Below are 19856 nucleotides of genomic sequence, written 5' to 3'. Positions count from 1 at the left end.
AAATTTAATGTAAGACTTATTTTAATAGTATTTTATTAATTTAATATTAAAGTGATTGTCTTCATATTAAATTTAATCTAATCATATTATATTAATTTAATATTAAAGTGATTAAGTATAATCATAATTGAACTCTCTAAACTCTTCCTATATAAAGAGAGCATTGGGTCATCATTTTTCACACACTTGAATTCAAGAGAAAGTTGTAGAGAGAAAATTCCATGAAGAGATTATTTTAGAAAAAATTTAGAGATATTTTTTATTTACAAGTTAACCCAAAAGTTAAGAGAAATTGCAAAATTACCCTATTGGTAATTTTTGTGAAAAATTTTCTGATTCGAAGCGAGCCTACACTCGACAGACGTGAGTTTGAGGATAGCAGAAAAGACTACTCAGTTGAATAGCTTATCCTAGATGAATAGAAAAGGTACAATTTTGATTAAGTGTTTAGTACTTTAGATATCACAATAAAGATATTGTTTTGCAAAAAAAAAATTTAACTCTGTTTTCTCTAAATTATTTTCCGTTGTGTTTAACAAACCCATTTTTTCGAACACTAACATCAATAAACCCTGTTAATATGATACATTTGCGCTCAAAGGCGACATGGATGTCGAATTAAGGCTTGACACCATTGCTCAACTCAATTTGTCAATGTAAAGGAAGGTGGTCCAACTTCGACAACATTCCAGTTAATTTGTTTCAAGAACAGGAAATAAAAAGTCCAACCACGATAGTGCAGTGGTTTCATGATGTTGTTGAAAAGCTCGTATCAGGTAATGTTAGAATCATCAATGGGAAGGCATTCCTCGATTTCAACATCCGATTTCAACTTTGGCGTGCAATCGAGGTCAGTTAGTAAGTTCAACGCGAATACCTCGGCACTACATTTTGTGAGTGCCTTTGATTTCAACTTTGGCACACTAATGCCCTATGCTGGAAACACTAATGTGAGTATGCCATCAGAACAGATGATGTTCTCCCAACAACCTGCACCGGCGAAAGGACATCCAATTCGGTACATGAAACCACAACTAGGTTGATACCAAAGAGAAATTTGATGTTTGAAAAAAATCAGTTGAAAACAATTTTCTTGCATAGCAGAAAATTAATTTTTTTCGAAAACCGAAATCACAATAAACTATACCCGAAATCACACCTGTTTTTTTGGTTAGACAGATCATTGTCGTCCTTAACTTTCAACCGAAACGACCTTTTTCGCTATTCTCATACCATGAACTGCTTCGAGTGTGTGCTTGAATAAATTCGAATCAAATATAAAACCAAAAAATATTTACTTTACTTTCAGTTGGAAAGCAAATCTCTCTTATAGAAACCTATAGAATTTTTATTCCAAAATTAGAATTTACACTTAAAAAATTAATTCTCACTATTCCTGAGCAAAATAACAATATCTCAAAGTTGTGTGTTCAGCCCTACTGGTGTCATCTATTTATTTAGACAAGAAGTGAAACCCTTGTTGAATTAGTAGAAGTTTATTTCAATAGAAAAATAAAATTCTAGCCTAACTAAGATAGAGAGGGGTGACAACCCTAGTTAAATTAACTAGGGTTTGTCGTCACATGTACAAGCATAAGGGCTTTTTAGGTCTCTCCCATATCGGGTCAAATTATAAGTAATTCCTAAATTTTTAACACAATACTTTATAATTCAATCCAACCTAATACATATTTTTCTTTTTTCCAAACTAAACATCATAAATTAATTTTAATTAATTAATTAATTTCTCAATTAAATAAGTTTCTCAACCCAATACATTCAACAGATTCACAATGACCAATTAGTTTATTCCCATTTTAAACTTTCAATTATTTATTTAATTAATTAATAATTTGGGAAATCATAAATTAATTTTCTAGGTCATTTCTATTTAGTGAGAAAACTACATTCATTTTCGAATGTTTCTCGTTTCTCCAACTTTATCATTTCTATCCATTTTTTTTAATTTGATTCAATATACAATTCATTTCTGGTTTCAATGAGCTAGCGGAAGGACTGATGGATATATGTGATTAGGGCTCAAATGATTTATAAATAAGTTCTAGTTTTTCACCTATTAATTGTAAACTCATTTAGTCATGAAGTCATTCCACTATAGTATCGTGACTGAGCTATTCTTAATGACATATCATTACAAAAGCAACTTGATCAATGCTCATCCAATGACCTTGTCATATGTGTGTTACTCTCATAGGATATCCTTAATATCTTTGGAATAAATCTGCTCTCATAATATGATCCAATTTTATCTCATGGTAACCATTATATCTTTCTTCATGAAAATTCAATTACTATCAAATAGTAATCAAGACATTCATCAAAAAGATAATCGACCCATGGTCATATTTACTTTTCATCTATCATTAATACCAATGAGAGGATATCATTTACCTGTGTCTTGGACTATGAATTCCACTATTGTGAATAATACTACATACTGCAGAAGTCATATACCCAACACATGACTTTCGGTTCCTTATCTATTTGAACTCAAGCTTTTACTTACATCAAAGTATACGAGTCACACAAACATAATCTGTCATCCACTCAAGATTAAGGTATGATACACTACGAATGTTACAAGTAACTAAATTTAAAAATGGATTTAGGATCTTTTCTCCTTGGGTCCAGTCCGATGTACGTTAGTCCAGACAACCACATCTACGTCTATCTTTTGGGAGTCATCCACTCCGATGCCCAAGATAGTGCACCTCCCTAATTAGACTTGATAGACAGCATATTAGTCTTTCAATCGGTTTGCTCATTTCTGATCAGACTAAGGACACACTACAGCAAAATAGACTTTTAGCGGCGTTTTTTTAGGCCTTTAACGTCGCTTTTAAGCGCCACTAAAAGCGCCGCAAAAAGTGCCGCTATAGACAATGCTGCTAAATTTAGCGGCATTTATGTGAAAAAATGTCGCTAAAGACCATGACCTTTAGCAGCGCTTTTATCACAAACGCTGCTAAAGGCCATGACCTTTAGTGGTGCTTTTAACACAAACGCTGCTAAAGGTCATGGTCTAGAGCGACGCTTTTGTCACAAACGCCGCTAAAGAACATAACCTTTAGCGACGCTTTTGGCACAAACGCCGCTAAAGAACATGACCTTTAGTGGCGCTTTTATCACAAACGCCGCTAAAGACCATGACCTTTAACGACGCTTTTGTCACAAACGCCGCTATTGAACAAACCTTTAGCAGCGCTTCTCGCAAAAACGCCGCTAAAAACATAACATTTAAAAAAATTATTTTAATCAAATAATATTTATTTTTATGATAAATATTATATTATGTTTCATTTTTAAAATTTTAACTTTAAATATACTTTTAAGGATAAATAAAAAATATTATTTAAATTAAATTTTCTATGAAAATTTTAACTTTAAAACTAAATATAAAAATTAATGAATTTAGTTTTAGAATTTATAATAATAAATTAATAACACAATTAAAATCCAAAAGTTAGAACTCAATTTTTCGTAAATATTAAAGTAAAAATAAAATTTAGAATCAAAACTAAAATAAATAATACATATGAGAAAGATGACTAGTTGAACTCGCCTATAACTATACACATTGCAAGGTAATAAAAATACAATGCATTTTCTTAATCAAGTAAATCTTGGTAATAAAAGATATAATACATTTACTTAATCAAGGAAATCTTGTAATGAACTCAAAGCAATGAGCCTTAGAGAAAACTTTTGAGCATGACTTGAATTTGAACTGCAGATTTAGTGCCTACATGCTCATTATTATTGGCGAGCCCCATTCTCTTTACATAACTATAGCAATTGTAATGGCAAAAACAAAACAAAACAAAACATCTTGACTTCAACAATAATGCAATGTGTGTCGTGCAAATGTTTAAATTTAAGTCAATTCTTAACTTATTCTCTGCAATACCAGGGCACAACTAGAAGGAACTCAACTTCCCTGTAAACCTACGAGTGATTAATTTTAAGAGTAAAAACAATTGAGCATGTCAGCTCTGATAAGAGTGGAATGATCGGGATTAATAAATTGGAATCAAAATTTGCATTCAACCTATGGCTCATGCAAACACCTTCAAGACGTGGCATCTGGGATTCAAATTCCAACATCATAACCATTTTAGTATATCTAATGTTATATAAAATAGGGTACAGCAAAGGATGAGAAAACTTACTCATTATTATTGGCAGGCCCCATTCTCTTTACCGTTTATGGAATTGCCATAATGAAATGATGAATCCAACCATCCGGTAGTCTTTGCTTTTTCAACATATGCTAGAAACTGTTTTCGAGCATGAGCAGAACATGATCCTTTGCCAATCAGAGGGGAGAATTAAGATATAAACTTGACCGTCTTGCACATTGGTCTGCAACGCAAACCATTCTACCACTTGCAATGTATAATTCAATTCAACACTCAATAGAATATCAGAAACTCAAATATTCAATATACAGCATAATCGGCATACCTTTTCCAAAGAAGTATGCATTTGCCCCTGCAATTGAAGAGAAATGAATTATAAACTTTATCTAACATAAGAGAATACTACCTCAACCAAAAAAAAGGTGAGAACAAACCCTCCCCAACATGAAAAGAGACGATAAAACCTATTTTGGTACAAAAAGAGCATCCGAAAAGCTGTAATACATTTCCAATTCAGCTGGACAAAGAAACACCGTCCATGAAATTAGAATAATAATTACAATCAATGCATTCGACTATAGATACAAACGTGATCAATTATTACAATGAACTATCTGACTGATAACTAATAACTAATATATATGTATGAACAAATCCACAAAATAAATTAGAATAAATATAGAGAAAACTACATCCAATGACACTTAAACAAGGGATCAAAAAATTCCCCTAATTTCCTTTCTACTACTAAGTTATGGCCTTATCATAAAAAAAGAAATAAATAGTGATAAATCTTTGAATAAAAGATACATAAACTTAACCAAATGTTGAGTACTTGTGGTAATCAATTAAGTTCTGAAATCAATTATGGTATTGCTTGCATGAACATGAGAAGGCTGTTAAACAAACAATGAAGGAACTAAACAAGTGTTTAAGTAAAATAGGTAACCTTACATCTGCTTCTACTCATTATGGAGATACGACTTTTCGCAATACTCAGCAGCTGAATAAAGCTGGGGCCTTAAGTCCTTGAGCTCCCATAAAATCAAAGGGTCAACTAATCAATTAGTATAACAATGAAATGCTGGAAAGCTTAAAAACTCATGAAGACAAATTTTGACATCAACAAGGAGAACAAGTTAACAAACCAAATTAAAATCTTAACTCTTGCAGATATTAGATTCAGATACATGAATTTTCCAACTTTCTTCTAATAAGATATTATTAGATAATACAATATGTAAAGCTTTTCCATTGCATAATTCAATTCAAATTCGCATTCTACTTAGACTAATACCATGGCTCTAAACTCAATAATGGGAATTAAGTGATTCTTTTTCTTCAATAAACACAATAAGAGATATATCTAACTTACAATAGATTCATCCATTGCTGCAACTCTACTTTCTAGCTTGAAACATATCTAACTTTAGTCATAAATGTAAAGATCTACCAATATTAAACCGTGAAGCCTTATTATTAAGTCGCCAAAAATCAAAAGGAAAAAAAACACAATAAATCAAGATACATTTCAAGTCATAATAATTACAGAAAACAGAAACAAATAGGTTGAATATTGAGGACAAACTTGGAATCATCTATTAATCTACCATCGTAAGTAAACCAAGACAAAAGAGCCAATCATGTGACGAACTAACAAAGAGTAACAAGAGTACCAAGCAAGAAGAACAAATTATAATCCTAGCTTCGATAACATACTAAGCATCTAACCTAAAAACAATTGGCTATAGGGAAGGTTTAACTTCAAATAATGTGGGATAACACCAATTTTAACGTATGGCATCATATGTGAAGACACAACCCTTTCCAAATGGTTTAACATAATGAAAGGCTTAAAGCTAGCAACTAAAAGCAGATACCTTCGTAATCAAGGCCCCCCAAAAACATTAATAAGAATAATGAGTAAACAAGTGCTTGTAAATTGTAATAATAAAGGGTGTTGGAAATCAGTTGAGCCATTGCAGGGCAGCTCATTTGCTTCTTGTGTTGGTGCTGACAAATCTATATTCTTGGGAAAGCACCAACAGAATCATATGTTCATTATGTTAGCTGCAGAATAATGTTCACAAGATTTAGTGATGCCATAGTTTTGTTCTTAGATTCCTAATCTATATCAAAACTAAATGCCTTTGTCTTTTGCAATTACTGTAGAACAGTTTCTACTGCAACAACAAAAAAAAAAGTCAAGTGAAGCCAACATTGATATGAAAAAACAAATTTACATCATCATATCTTTGAAAGTTGAAATCTAACCAAGTAGCTAGCTGCCAGTGGCTTTTGTAAATGGAGGCAAAAACTAAATTAAAATTCCCTGATTGGTAAACAAATTTCACAAAAAAAAAAGAATGAAGTAGTTTTACTACTTCTTCAACCATAGGAGGCAACAAAAACTTAGTAGCAAATTTCACAAAATTTCTTAATGTCTCTCTAAAGCTTTCTATTCCTTTGATTCAAAGTAGCTTACCAGTTCTGGAGACTAAAACCCAACCTTCCTACTAATTACGACATAAAAGTGCAAAAAAGAAAAGCCCTTTAGTGCCAAAACACCATTACAATCAAGTTTCTCTATTAAGTTTTGCATTGTAAAAGCGAAGGATGGGTAAAGAACATACAGTTTTGGAGATTTTGGAGTAGTCACCGGTGAGGATATTGTGACCGGTAGACATTCAAGTATCAGCTGCTATAACATATTAATCAGTCTCAGCGATAGTAGCGCAATATCTGCAATTTAGGAAAGCAATAACATATCTGCAATTTGATATTAAGTTGTTAACAAATTGGGGTATCATGTCTTACAGAATATAAATTCAAGTGGCAATTAAGTACAAAAAAATGGTTCAAATACGAATTAAATACATTTAGATAAGATAAAGGGATCAACTATATATTAACCCAATTTTAAATGAAAAATTAGACTATATGACATCCACATTGTGACTCAAGAAAAAAATTTAAACCTTAAATAATGCGTAAAATAGCTCAAGGCTTCATTTGATTTCAAGAAATAGAAGTCATTCTCATTTTTGTGAAACGGAAACATTAAAGAATTGTGTTTGATTAAAAATTTTCAAATAATTTGAAAATTAAAATAAGAATGATCGTAAAGTTTAAAAGACACACACCCTTAGCACATCTATAGGAATTTGCAAATCTAGTCACCAGCTTCTCACTTATACCCCCGAATGAACAACAGCAACCTCCAAACCAATTATCAGCAACCTCTCGCCAGTCAATTGTTGGCATTTCCACAAAATTTCTACATAAATAAATCAAAACTCCTAACAATCTAGGGTTTTCTTGAGTTTTAGAGAGAGGCAGAAGATATATTTTTTTCTTGAGTTTCCGAAAACATAAGTGGACTGGCTTTCAACACTTCTATTAAAAATGGGGAAAAAATTTGTATCAATACTATGCAGTTCCCCTAGCTAAGGAAGAAAACCACAGTTCAATATTCATTCTTTGGTACAAAACAAACCACAGTTGGGAATAGGGGAAGGGTTAAGAATTAAAAAACAAAAACAAAAACAATTGTACATCATTTAAAACTAGCACCAGAAAAGACCATTCTCGAACATTATCACAAGTCTTAAAAGCACTAACAGTGAACTATATACCTTGAATGTATTCTCTCATTAACCTAATAAACCAAAGCTGTGTGGTGGCCATACCTAACAAAGAAGAGATAAGAAAAATGCTTTAAGTGCTTTGCAAAATTGGACCAATAATAAGAAACATATAAAATAAATAGAAAGATTAGGTAAGTACTGCAAATCATAATCCATTTGAGCGGAAACTTTAAGTGAAGACATGCTTTAGGATTTCCTTGATTCTCCCTAGCACCAACGTCCAAAACTAATAACTTAAAAAAATTCAATCAACAAATAGAAGGCGAATTGGAGCCAGAAGAATAGGGTTTTTTTTATTATTGTCTTCATAGTAATTTATGCAAGAAATTCCAAAGTCATGAAGAATTAAAACAGAAAGGCAAGTAGATGGAAATAAATGATTGAGAAGAAGTTGAGAAAACTTTACCTTGGGTATGTTGAAGGAAAGAAGGAGGCTTCAGAGTCACATGAGAAACAGATAAAGATGGCTTTTGAGTAATGAAACATGTATGTTAGGTGTTGAAATTTAAAAAAAAAAAAAGAGGGGAAGATGATGATGATGACGGTGGTGGCAGAGAGAAACACTTAAAGCGTGTTTTAAGGATACCAATTTTAGGGAGGGAATTAGGGTTTCAGGGGGAAATTTTGGGATAAAACACCATTTTTAAAAGCGATATAAAACGCCGCTATTGCTAATTTTTTGCGGTGTTTTTCATAAAAATGCCGCAAAAAATTATTTCATTTTGAACAAAACGACGCCGTTTTGCTCTGCTAAATTTTTTTTATTTTGTCTGCTAAAAATTATTAGTTAAGTAATTTTATAAAACATTTTTTATTACTATTTTTTATAAATTGATTTTTTATAAAATAAAAAAAACCAAGTACTCTCAAAATAAATATTTTATATTTTAATAAGAAAACAAATGATAAAATGACTGTAATTAATTATTAAGTTAGAATTATCCAATGTAAGCAATCAATCTCTCACATATCAAATTTCTATTAAAGATTAAGACATTAATCATGATTTTAAATTATTATTTTTATCTAATCTCCATTTTATTAGAGATATTTTTTCTAACTAAAATATAATTACTATTATTTTGCTAGATGTTCGATGTGGAATGATTTTAGTACTTATATTTCATTTTTATTTGTTATAATTTGGTCCTATCCAAAATAGATAGTTACCTATCCACATCAATATGTTACTTTTATTTATTTATTTATCAATATTTTTTAAATCTAATATTTAAATATATCAAATGGTTTAGATTAAATATTTTTAAATATAAAAGCATTAATTGATTGTATAAAATTTCATCATTTAACAAGTCTCAAGTAAACCTTAAATCCTAAACCATTTAATATATATAAAATTTATCTATTATCTCTTAAATAATTTAAACTATAATCACAATTTTAATATATTAAAATTAATATTATCTCTTTTACAATTATATAAGAAATTATTTAATATATAAATTAAAAATACCATTTAATCCCTAACCCTAATCTCCTAAACCTTAAATCATAAAACATAAACCTTAGATCCCTAACCCTAAACCTACTTAAACCCCAACCCTTAAACCATAAACCATAATCCATAATCCATAATCCATAATCCCTAAACACATAATCACTAAACCTTAAAATAGTAACTCTTAAATCTTAAACCCTAAATCATAAACCCTAAACTATAATGATAATTAGTTCATAAACCCTAAACCTTGAATCCCAACCCTTAAGCCATAATCCCTAATCCATAATCCTTAAATCCATACTCCCTAAACCTTAAAATAGTAACTCCTAAATCGGCCTTAAATCTTAAATTAATCATATACCCTAAACCAAAAACCTAAACTATAGTGATAATTAATTCAATATTTTAAAATTAATACTATTTCTTTTACGATTATATAAAAAATTTAATATATAAATTAAAAACAATCAAGAATCATATACCCAAAAACTTTAAAATTATTTTAAATTAGTATTTTAATTTTTCCATGTGTTTTATTTTCAAATTATTTCTACGTGTCATTATTTTTTTCTGAAGATTTTAAATATTCAATTAGAAATAAATAGAATTTTATTTAATTAAATAAATAAACCAATTAAGATAAAATGTTTTTAGCGGCGCTTTTCCAAAAACGCCGCTAAAGACCCAAGCATTAGCGGCGCTTTTGCAAAAAAGCCACTAAAGCCCCGAGCATTAGCGGTGCTTTTCCAAAAACGCTGCTAAAGCCCCGAAAGGTCAGAAAACGACGCCGTTGGGCTTAGGTTTTTTGCGGCACTTTTCCTAAAAACGCCACTAATGATCATTTTTAGCTGCGTTTTTTGAAAAACGCCACTAATTCTCAATCTTTAGTGGCGATTTCCATAAAGCGCCACTAATTCTTGATTTTTACTGGCGTTTTTTGTCCAAACGCCGCTAAAAGTGCCGCTAAAAGCCTGTTTTGGTGTAGTGACATGTTTAGGTTCATGTACTAATATAAGTTGTCTTTTCGTATTATGACCTGACAATGTAATACCACTTAGTATTAGTTAAACATTAGACAACCAGTGAGCTAATATTTTCTTCTATTTTGCTTTGCATGCAAAAACCATGTGAATACAATATACAAAGAGTATTAATGTAATTCATGAATAACTTTATCAACCAATCTGTTTGAAATAAATTACAAGTGTACATAGACGAAAATACTATACGTATGGCACAAGATCCAACAGCTGAAATCGATGATGATCCAATTTGGGAGTCTGGGCCCGATGGCTCGAAAATTGTATTATTTTCTGAACCAAAGATTGTTCCTACTGAATCATAAGGGAGTGTTCTAACAGTGAAAGTCCGGACAATGCTAGAGGAATCCAACCAGATTATATAAAATAATAAATAAATAAAATTAGTTGATACTTTTAAAAAAATAAAATATTTTAACATAATAATTATATATATAATATTTTCATTATATAACTGCATATTTATTATTTTCTTATATAAATAAAAGTGTTATTAATTAAAAAATATTTTTAACATAATGAATTATATCAAATCTATTTTTATTATATAATTACATATTTATTATTTTATTTATATAAATAAAATACTTATTAATTAAAATTAAAAATTAAAAATAAAATAAAAAGTGAAAATAACATGTTTATTATTTAAAATAATAATAAATTCATTAAAAAATGAAACAACATTAAATAAATAAAACAAATGTACTTAAAAGATAGGAATTGAACTTAGGCTTAAGGATTAAAGTAGTAATAAAGAAAAGGGTTAATATAATATTTGGTATCTAAACTTGACACTTTCTCTTAATTTGATACCTAAACTTTTTGGTCCAATTTGGTACCTAAACTTGACACTTTTATTAAGTTGGTACTTAATCTTTTTAAGGTTTGATTTGGTACCTAAACATGACTCTTTTCCTAATTTGGTACCTATTTTTTTGTTCGATTTGGTATTTGTCAAATGTTTTACAAATTACTCCAATATACTAATAATATTTTTATGAGGTAGAAAAAATAATCAATGTATGATTGACATGTGACGATGATATGATTTTTTTGTATTTTATATGTTTAATTTCTTTTAGTTTTATTTATTTAATTATTTCATTAATTGAAAATAATGAATTCCTTTTAATTTGAGGTTTAAAATTTTTGTTCTTATTTATTATTAATTCATTAAGCATAGCTCAATACCTATTTTTTAATATGAATTTTCTCTAATCTTGACAGTATTTTTGTAGTATAACAAAAATTTAATACTATTAGTATTTTGTGTAATTTATATAACATTTAATAAATTTAGGTATCAAATTGAGCTTAAAAAAGCTTAGGTGCCAAATAATAATAAAAATACCAAGTTTAGATACCAAATTGGGCCCAAAAATTTTAGGTACCAAATTAAGAAAAGTATCAAGTTCAAGTACCAAATTGAAAAAATGTTTAAATATCAAATTTAAAAATTATCAAATTTAGATACCAAATATTATATTAAGCCTAGAAAAATGATTTTTTTTTTGTAAAAACGCTTCTGTAAACGTATTTTTCCCACTAGATAATTAAAATTTCAGTATACATCCCTAATTTTTTCCTGAAATATAATCTTAAATATTCCGTAAGCAACATGTATGAAAAAATCAGCTTCACTATCAGTAACATTTAAAATAAAGTTAACATATTAATGAAGTGATCAAATTTTAAAATTATTTTAAAAGCTTGGAAACATTACGAACATTGAACACTGCACAAAAGAATGATTCCAAAAATAATTCCGAATAATCAATATCATCTGCAATTATTGCAAGACAACATCACCCATAGATTTGCGCCACGTACCAGAAGTTAAACGGCGATGATGGAATGGGCGAAGAATCTTTTATTATGGTAAGTGCAGGGGGGGCGCATGTGGGCCATAGCTTTCGAGATCACGTCTCAATCATTAGACAAACACATTATAAAAGATTGGTCCCACCTCAAAAGCGACCCTTTTCATAAAATCATTTTCTACATAAAAACATTTATTATAAATTGGTCCCTTAACTATAACTCAATTTTCATATCTGTCCTTGGAACTTTTTTGTATTTAAACTATCAATTTTGTCTTAGTTTACCAAAAATAATATCATCTAATAAGAACATGACACATGACATTTACTTATTAAATATCATATGCCTTTTGTATAAAATGAGACGATAGTTTTAAAAAAAGGTTTAAGGAGTAATTTTAAATTAGAGTATAGTTTAAGGATGAATTTAAGAAAAAAGCCTACATAAAATAACATTAAAATTAAATGGTTGAAATTGGTAATTGCAAAGTAGCAATTATGAGTCTTATAATAATAATATAATTCCAAACTAAACCATGGGCTAAGTCTACCACCCTCTCCACTCCACTCCTCCATAAATTTATAGGGGCTTTCTTAAACATTGGCTACCTCTTGTGGAGGAGAGAGAGCTTCAAATATCTCTCCGAATTCTCCACCTCTTAACATAGATTTGATTTCTCTTTTAGTCAAGTTATGTCAGGGAAGAGACCACGTCCGATGATGGGGAAATTGTCTGAATTATTGGTTTCCGGCAAAAAACCCGGATTTTTGGATGCTGTTGTTACAAGCCCTAGGAGTCCATTAGATTTGAAGACACCATCACCTAGAAGTTCGAAGAGATATGATGTTGGTGGGGTTGGACTAGGGATCGCTGTTGCACTGGATAACAAGTGTAGTACCCATTCCTGCAGGCATACTATTTGTAGCTCAAATGTAATTGTTGTGAAATCTGGTGGGAAGAATTTAGAGATGGAAAGTTTGGAGGATTTTACGTATGTGACTACCCATGGATCTGGCAAGTCGTCTACAAAGGTGTTTTATGATGGAGGTGAAGAAAGGAGAAAAAGTAACTGTGAAACCCCAGCTCCAGCACCAAGATTTGTGGAAGAGGTTGCTTACCCAACTTCAGATTTTCTCAGTTGTTGTCACCTATGCAGGAAAAAGCTGCATGGCCAAGACATTTACATGTACAGGTAAACACACACCCTTTCCCCCTTTTTTAATTACCCAATCTCTGCTTGTTTGTTTCAACTTACCATATGGTAATTAATTACATGAGAGAAACTGATAATTCTGTTGTTAATGATATGTGTTGTTTTCAGAGGGGAAAACGCGTTTTGCAGTTCAGAGTGTAGGTCAACGCAAATAATGATGGATGAGAGGAAAGAACAGTGCAGATCAGAAGTTTCAAGATCTGCAAAAGTCTCAACCTCCTCTTATGAGTCTGGGGATATCTTCTTCTCAACTGGGATTCTTGCAATTTAGCCTCCGGTCCTCATTTGGGCTCTTCCTGCGTATGTAATTATATCTATCGGAGAAATACCATATACCTTTATGAGGATTAAGAATAACTTTATTAAGAATCATAAAAAAAGAAATTTTGGTCGTATATACATATATATATATATTATGCTGTAATGAGAAATATTGGGTTTGATAAGAAATGAACATCCTTTCGCAGTTGCTTTTTTGAAGATAAAATGAGAGAGAAGATTCTGATGTTCAAAATTATAAACTGAAAGCTAAATCCATGGTCTGTTGGTAGAGGTAGAAATATGAAGCTATCTCATATATGATAATGATCACAAAAGACATTAGTTAGCAAAGGAATGGATTTAGTCCACATACAAGTTGAAGGTATTCAGCAATCTTAACCAAAAAAAGGGGGTAAACTAAGAGAAAAATGGAAACAACAGAAGCATCCTAGCAGTTCTCCAAATACGAGAAGCCAAAATAGATCAGGATCTCGCCATTTACTGATAGTACATAAGCTGCTGAGTTGTTGCAACGTTTTGGTATCCACCATCATAGATTGCTTGACCAGCTGCAGCCGCACCCATTCCCATGGCCACTTGCTTAAGGGCGTGCTGACCCTGTGGATGCATCATACCCATTACCTGTGCACCGCCATATTTACTCATTGCCATATGTCGTTCATAGGCAGCCAGGTCGGCAGCTGAAAAACCAGGCATATGTGCAGCAGCCGGTGGAGGCAAAGGGGCAGAGCTTGTTCCTGGTGCAGTAGGCTTGCTACCCCATGAACACTGCACCATTTAAACATTTTGTAGGTCATGGCACCAAAAGATAATAGTTGGACCAGCCATAAATATAGAAAATTTACACATCCAGCAGTAACACTGGTAAGAATAATTCCATACCAGGATGAATGATGCTTGGTAAGTCAAAATATAGGATGAGCGTCGTTGGTGACATCAAATATATCAATTAAATTATGGTAGCTGAATCAGCATTTAAAATTATACCTAAAAACTTCAAAAAAAAACCTGAGATGGGGTCTTGGAAAGAGCAATACCTTAATTGGTTTACCGCATAGAATTCTAGCATTTCCCATCTGTATAGCTAAAGCTGCTTCAGTATGCAAACTGTATCTCACAAAACCAAAACCTTTATCTCGTTGCACGCGAACATCTTCAATAGTTCCTGCTCCAAGGGTATGGAAAAGCCTGTGGAGATCAACTGATGTAACCTGTAATTATTTATCAATGAGAACCACTACCATCATTCATGCAAGGCTTTTTTTATATTGCTAATAAAAAATTATTAAAAGTTGTCATTAAGCCTAAGAATTGATACTTCATTAATCTTTTGAGCCACATTCTGGCAGCAACTACAGTTTTACCACTCAATTCACTACCATGTGATGTGATGCTTATAAGGTTAGCATCTTGCTATTAGAAAACAGTACACCAGAAAATTTTGGGTTCATTCATTAACTGTGCAGCAGGCAGGGAAACTTGGCTGTGGCAAAAGAATCTTAATTCAGTAGTAAGATTTGATGGCACCAACCTCACTATTTTACTCAGTAAAAAGTTAGGATTAAGGGGAAAATAGACAAACTTTAGATTGGAAAAAACTACTTACCTCTGGGGCAAGATTGCCCACATAAACCGTGGTATACTGAGGATTGTTCTCTGGAGCATCATCATTAGTCTTCTCTTGACCTTCTTCTGCAAGAAGCATAATGCTATATGAGCTCCACCAGAATCAAAATAACTATTTGCATGCCCTACTCCATGTAATTGTAGAACATTTAGACTAGAAAAGACTTAAAACAAGAACACTTAATAATGGCAGAACAAGCATTTTATGGTTTAATACTACTCTTGATAATTAACACATCAAACATCCATATTGGCAGCGTTGACTCCAACAAAGCCCAGAAACCAAAATGCGGAGACCATGTAGGATGAAATTATAGATGTAATGCATTCAAAATTTAGAAAGAAACACAAATTGCTATTCCAGGAAAAGAAAATGAAGGGAGAGCTAAAATAACTGATACCAGATCTTAAGTACAAGAACTATTCCAAAACTGAAGGAAGGTCTTACCAGAGGTTCCATTTGTCAGCTCTACAACGCCTTTGGCATCCGAACCAGATTTGTCATCGTTGGAAGTGGCACCTTTTGCAGCCCAGTTACAACGGATCTGTCTACTTCCAAGCCACTTCCCTACAATACGCCAAAACAATATGATAGAAATTTGAAAAAGTCTTCTCCGAGTACAGAAGCCTATATCTAATAAAAGCAATGTTTCACAAACCATTTAAGTCATTAATTGCACTCTGGGCTTCCTGAAAAGAATAAAAAAAGAAAAGAAAAGAATGATCATGACATTATTAAAACACATTTGGAAACAGGAGAAGAAGAGCGACCCAAGTACCTGCTGGTTCCTGAAAGAAACAAAACCAAAACCTCTCGAGCGGCCAGTTTTTTGATCCCACATAACCCTAGCATCCCTGCAACCAAAAAAAATGAGGGGCATATTCGTCCTTCAGTGGACTGTCCTACTAGGTCAAGGTTAACCCCAAAATCCCTTTAAACCCACAATTTCAGCAATTCAGGATTGATAAGAGGTAATCTCAAGGTAAAATGGGGAGAATTAGCACTCACGAACAACTAGAGTACACAGAAAAGCATGCAAACAAAGTAGCATCTGTAACTTCAGGGCTGAGATCACCAACAAAAATGTTGTGATGACCTGAACGCCAAAGTGGAAATATCATTAGTTATTGACGAAATACACAGATATGGTACAACTGGGTAGAACTCATGGTGCACATCTACTAACCTGATGTATCCTCCCTCTGACTGCTAGCATATGCCCAATTAACTTTAATAGGTTGCCCAAATCTGCAAAGAATACCATATATTAAAAGTATAGGACAAGGGAAAAAGCCAAAACCATGAGGGTTCATCTTGTTACTTACAGATGCCTTCCGTTTAGAGTAACAATAGCAAGGGCAGCTGATCTGCGATCAAAGTAGTCCACAAAACCATACGATGACTGCGTTAAAAGCAAATATAAGCCCATTCCATTAGCAATGATACAAGCACGAACCAAGAACCCCCAAAAATCCAATAACAAGTTGATGAAGCACGGATATCAAAAGAAAAATGGGAAAACAATTGCATCAAAAGATGACCTTATCTTTTTTAATAAGTTTGCATCCTTCAATGGGACCAGTACTCAGAAAGACTTCTTGCAGAAGGGGTTCCGTGACCTGGGGGTGAATATTTCCCACGTATCTGCAATTTAAGATTAGGTAAATGAAAAAAATAACAATGAAATGGGACATAAACAGAAAAATTAAGACTTAAGATTCTTCACTAAATACACATGCAAAAGATATTATGAATTATGAGCATAGCTCAAATAAAAAGACTCGAAGGCCAAAGGTGAACTTTTTTAAACAGTGAACTAAGCAAAACTCACACGCTGCGGCAAGTAGCTGCATCAAAGCCAGGAGGAAGATTCCCACTCAAGATAGGTTCTATCTGCAAAATTTAAATTTAAAAAAAATTTAAAGGTAAAAAAAAAAAAAAAAAGAAGGATTTCTTCCCTTTGCTGGACTGGGACACTCTCGCAACGGTCAATATGACAAACACTAGAAACAAATGCCTAAAGGAGATTCCTAAGCTTAAACTTAAAAAGTAACAAAATACGAAACAAAAAAGAAAAAAAGATCATATTTACATAATTAAGCTGCTACCTGCCTTTTTTTCTTTATTTTCGTTAAAACAGTCCCTAATTGTTGTCATCATGACCCACATCAGAAGACAAAGCTAATGAGCCATTTCTTACACAAAAATGATAACATTATCTCCCAAGAAAAGAACAATTTTTTTCAATCCAATATTTGTCGTATAATTTCAACAGAAAACAGAAAATTCTCAGGCTAAAATCCCCAAAGATTTCACTGATTAATACTAGCAAGCAAACAAATTGGCAGACGACATATATGAATTAAAACAAACCCAAGTCGAATAAGAAAGAAACAAACTTCATAATAGAAACTGAAACCCTCAATTTTGATCTAAAAACAAAATTAATAGAGGGAGAAAATCAGAGAAGTAAAAAAGAACCTGAGGACCACTCATGAGACTGGGATTGTGGTACAAAGCCTGTTGCATCAGAGCATGCTGCTGCTTTAGCCTTTGCTGCTGCATCTTCTTTCAGTTTAGTTAAAATTTTGAAGATTCTGAGAAAATCTATAGGGTTAGGATTTCTGGAGAAATCGAAAAAGAAGATGAGGATGAGGACAAAAAAGGAAACTAAACCAAATTAAACCCAAAAAAGAAAAAAATTCAAAAAAAATCAAAAGAAAAAAAAAAGAAAAAAAGGGGGAAAAATCCCTCGAAAGGGAACACTAGATTATTATGAGTTGAAACTGGAAAGGAAAAGATAAAAAGAAGACTGAGCAAAGAGACGAAGCCCCCTTGATTTTATAGTACTTTTTACTATGTGTATAGAAAGGGTAAAATATCAAAACTATGTATAAATTTTGGTTAAATATGTAAGTTTACCTAGGAATTTTGATTTAGTGCAATTATACCCATAAAATTTGATTGTGATTCAAATCTATATATGAAACTTTGATCTTGATTCAATTGTACACATTGTTGACACCATTTTTTTGGTGAAAATGGGTCGACTTGAATTTTAAAAATGAAAACGAAAATGGGAGTCGCCACCAATCCTTTTTGATGAGGTGTGATCGGCTCACCTCGAAAAGTGGTTGCTTTTAATAAACGATTTGATTTTATTAAAACAACGATTTTGGTCCACAAAATTCAGAAAAACGAGTTCAGGAGTTGGTTACACACGAGGAAGGATTAGGATCCCCGATACGCCCAAAATTGGTACCTAGTTGATTACTTAATGTCTTAGTGTCAAAAATTGAAAACTTTGAAAGATTTAAAATACGATCATTTATTGAAATGTTGAAATTTTTTGGGAAAATGGCATATTTCATGTTATTCGAGAAAGAGAATTATATCCAGTAAGTTAAGACACAATGTCTTGAATTCTCGATGCGCAAATGAATGCCAAAAATTTACTTATTTAAAAGATATTTAATTATCTCGGGTTTAGAAAAGGGATCATGCCTAGTAAGTTAGGACACAATCTTTTCTTAATTCCCGAGATCATTTAAAAACTTGAGGAAAAAAAGGATCATGCCCAGTAAGTTAGGACACGATCTCTTCTTAATTCCCGAGATCGTTTAAAACTTGAGTTTAAAAAGATTCGTGTATTTAGATTTATTGTGAAAATCGAAACCTAGTAAGTTAGGGTACGACCTTCTCGAATCTAAACACGAGATTTTTCTTATTCAAAAATCAATTTATGCATTAAATAAAATTAATCTAACACGAAATAGTAGAAATAAAACACGGTGTTAATATACGTAACAAAACAAAATGAATACGATAATGTAAAAATAATACGAGCAATAGCAACAAAATAAGATAAATAAAAGGACAAATCAATAACATACGAAATATCAAGTATATAAACAAATAAAATTAAGACATTCTTTCAAAATAATAATGAAAATGTAAATAGATAAATAAAGAAAGAAAATGAATAAAATTATAAAAATGTAAAAGGATATATATGCATGTATATATATATATATGTATGTATGTATATAAAATTATAAAATATAAAATATATATAAGTATGTATTTATATATTCATGAAAATAAAAATATGTATATAGATATATATAGATATGTATATAATTTATAAAATATAAAAAATATGAGTTTGTATGTATATATAAATAAGTTATAAAAATATATACGTGTACATATATATATATATATATATATATATTATGAAAATGTATGTATGCATATAAAACTAAATTTGAAATTAAAAAATGTATGAATGAGTAAATAATTATAATAATAAGGTAAGTAATAATAATAAATATAATAATAGTAATAGTAATATTTAAAAATAATAATAGTAAAAATAATTATAACACTATTAAAATTAATTAACTTAATAGCAAAAATAACAAAAAGGGATTAATTTGAACTTAAAATAAAACTTTGGGGGCAAATCTGCAAATGAACAAGGGGGAAGGACTATTTTGAACACGCGCATAGCATGGAGGGACTAACAAAGCAATTTCTCCTTCTCCTTTCAAACGACGTAGTTCGAGTAGGGACTAAGTTGAAAACAAAAAAAAATCACG

The 19856-nt window shown here is 31.3% G+C and overlaps 2 protein-coding genes across 3 annotated transcripts; one reads left to right on the top strand and one right to left on the bottom strand.

Moving 5' to 3' along the window:
• The first annotated feature begins 12681 nt into the window (after nucleotides 1-12681).
• On the top strand, nucleotides 12682-13833 carry LOC105772961 (FCS-Like Zinc finger 13). The gene is made up of 2 exons (XM_012594496.2): nucleotides 12682-13325; nucleotides 13455-13833. The coding sequence occupies exons 1-2, from the start codon at nucleotides 12826-12828 to the stop codon at nucleotides 13615-13617; spliced, it is 663 nt and encodes a 220-aa protein (XP_012449950.1). The 5' UTR covers nucleotides 12682-12825; the 3' UTR covers nucleotides 13618-13833.
• A 61-nt stretch (nucleotides 13834-13894) lies between these two features.
• Nucleotides 13895-18057, bottom strand: LOC105772960 (oligouridylate-binding protein 1). Of its 2 annotated transcripts, XM_012594494.2 has the most exons (13): nucleotides 17737-18057; nucleotides 17087-17148; nucleotides 16797-16899; nucleotides 16581-16657; nucleotides 16442-16503; nucleotides 16264-16351; nucleotides 16034-16109; nucleotides 15914-15944; nucleotides 15703-15822; nucleotides 15235-15320; nucleotides 14666-14839; nucleotides 14511-14524; nucleotides 14213-14396 (listed from the first exon to the last, which is right to left on the bottom strand). In XM_012594494.2, the coding sequence occupies exons 1-13, from the start codon at nucleotides 17818-17820 to the stop codon at nucleotides 14270-14272; spliced, it is 1104 nt and encodes a 367-aa protein (XP_012449948.1). In that variant the 5' UTR covers nucleotides 17821-18057; the 3' UTR covers nucleotides 14213-14269. The 2 variants fall into 2 exon arrangements, with proteins under 2 accessions (XP_012449946.1, XP_012449948.1); XM_012594492.2 differs by lacking the exon at nucleotides 14511-14524 and having other exon boundaries at nucleotides 13895-14396; nucleotides 17737-18051.
• Between the last annotated feature and the right edge of the window lie 1799 nt (nucleotides 18058-19856).

The sequence above is a fragment of the Gossypium raimondii genome, chromosome 6 (assembly GCF_025698545.1).
Source record: "Gossypium raimondii isolate GPD5lz chromosome 6, ASM2569854v1, whole genome shotgun sequence".
Classification (NCBI taxonomy): Eukaryota; Viridiplantae; Streptophyta; class Magnoliopsida; order Malvales; family Malvaceae; genus Gossypium; species Gossypium raimondii.
Note: the sequence above shows the minus strand (reverse complement) of the source record. Positions and strands in the feature narration are given on the sequence as shown.

Excerpts from the sequence above, each read along its gene's own strand:
- LOC105772961 (XM_012594496.2), top strand. The coding sequence starts at position 12,826 with ATGTCAGGGAAGAGACCACGTCCGATGATGGGGAAATTGTCTGAATTA. Across the intron at positions 13,326-13,454 it reads CAAGACATTTACATGTACAG|AGGGGAAAACGCGTTTTGCA; the intron begins GTAAACACACAC and ends TGTTGTTTTCAG.
- LOC105772960 (XM_012594492.2), bottom strand. The coding sequence starts at position 17,820 with ATGCAGCAGCAAAGGCTAAAGCAGCAGCATGCTCTGATGCAACAGGCT. Across the intron at positions 16,900-17,086 it reads GCAGCTACTTGCCGCAGCGT|ATACGTGGGAAATATTCACC; the intron begins GTGAGTTTTGCT and ends CTTAAATTGCAG. Across the intron at positions 16,110-16,263 it reads TCTGTGTACTCTAGTTGTTC|GGATGCTAGGGTTATGTGGG; the intron begins GTGAGTGCTAAT and ends TTTTGGTTGCAG.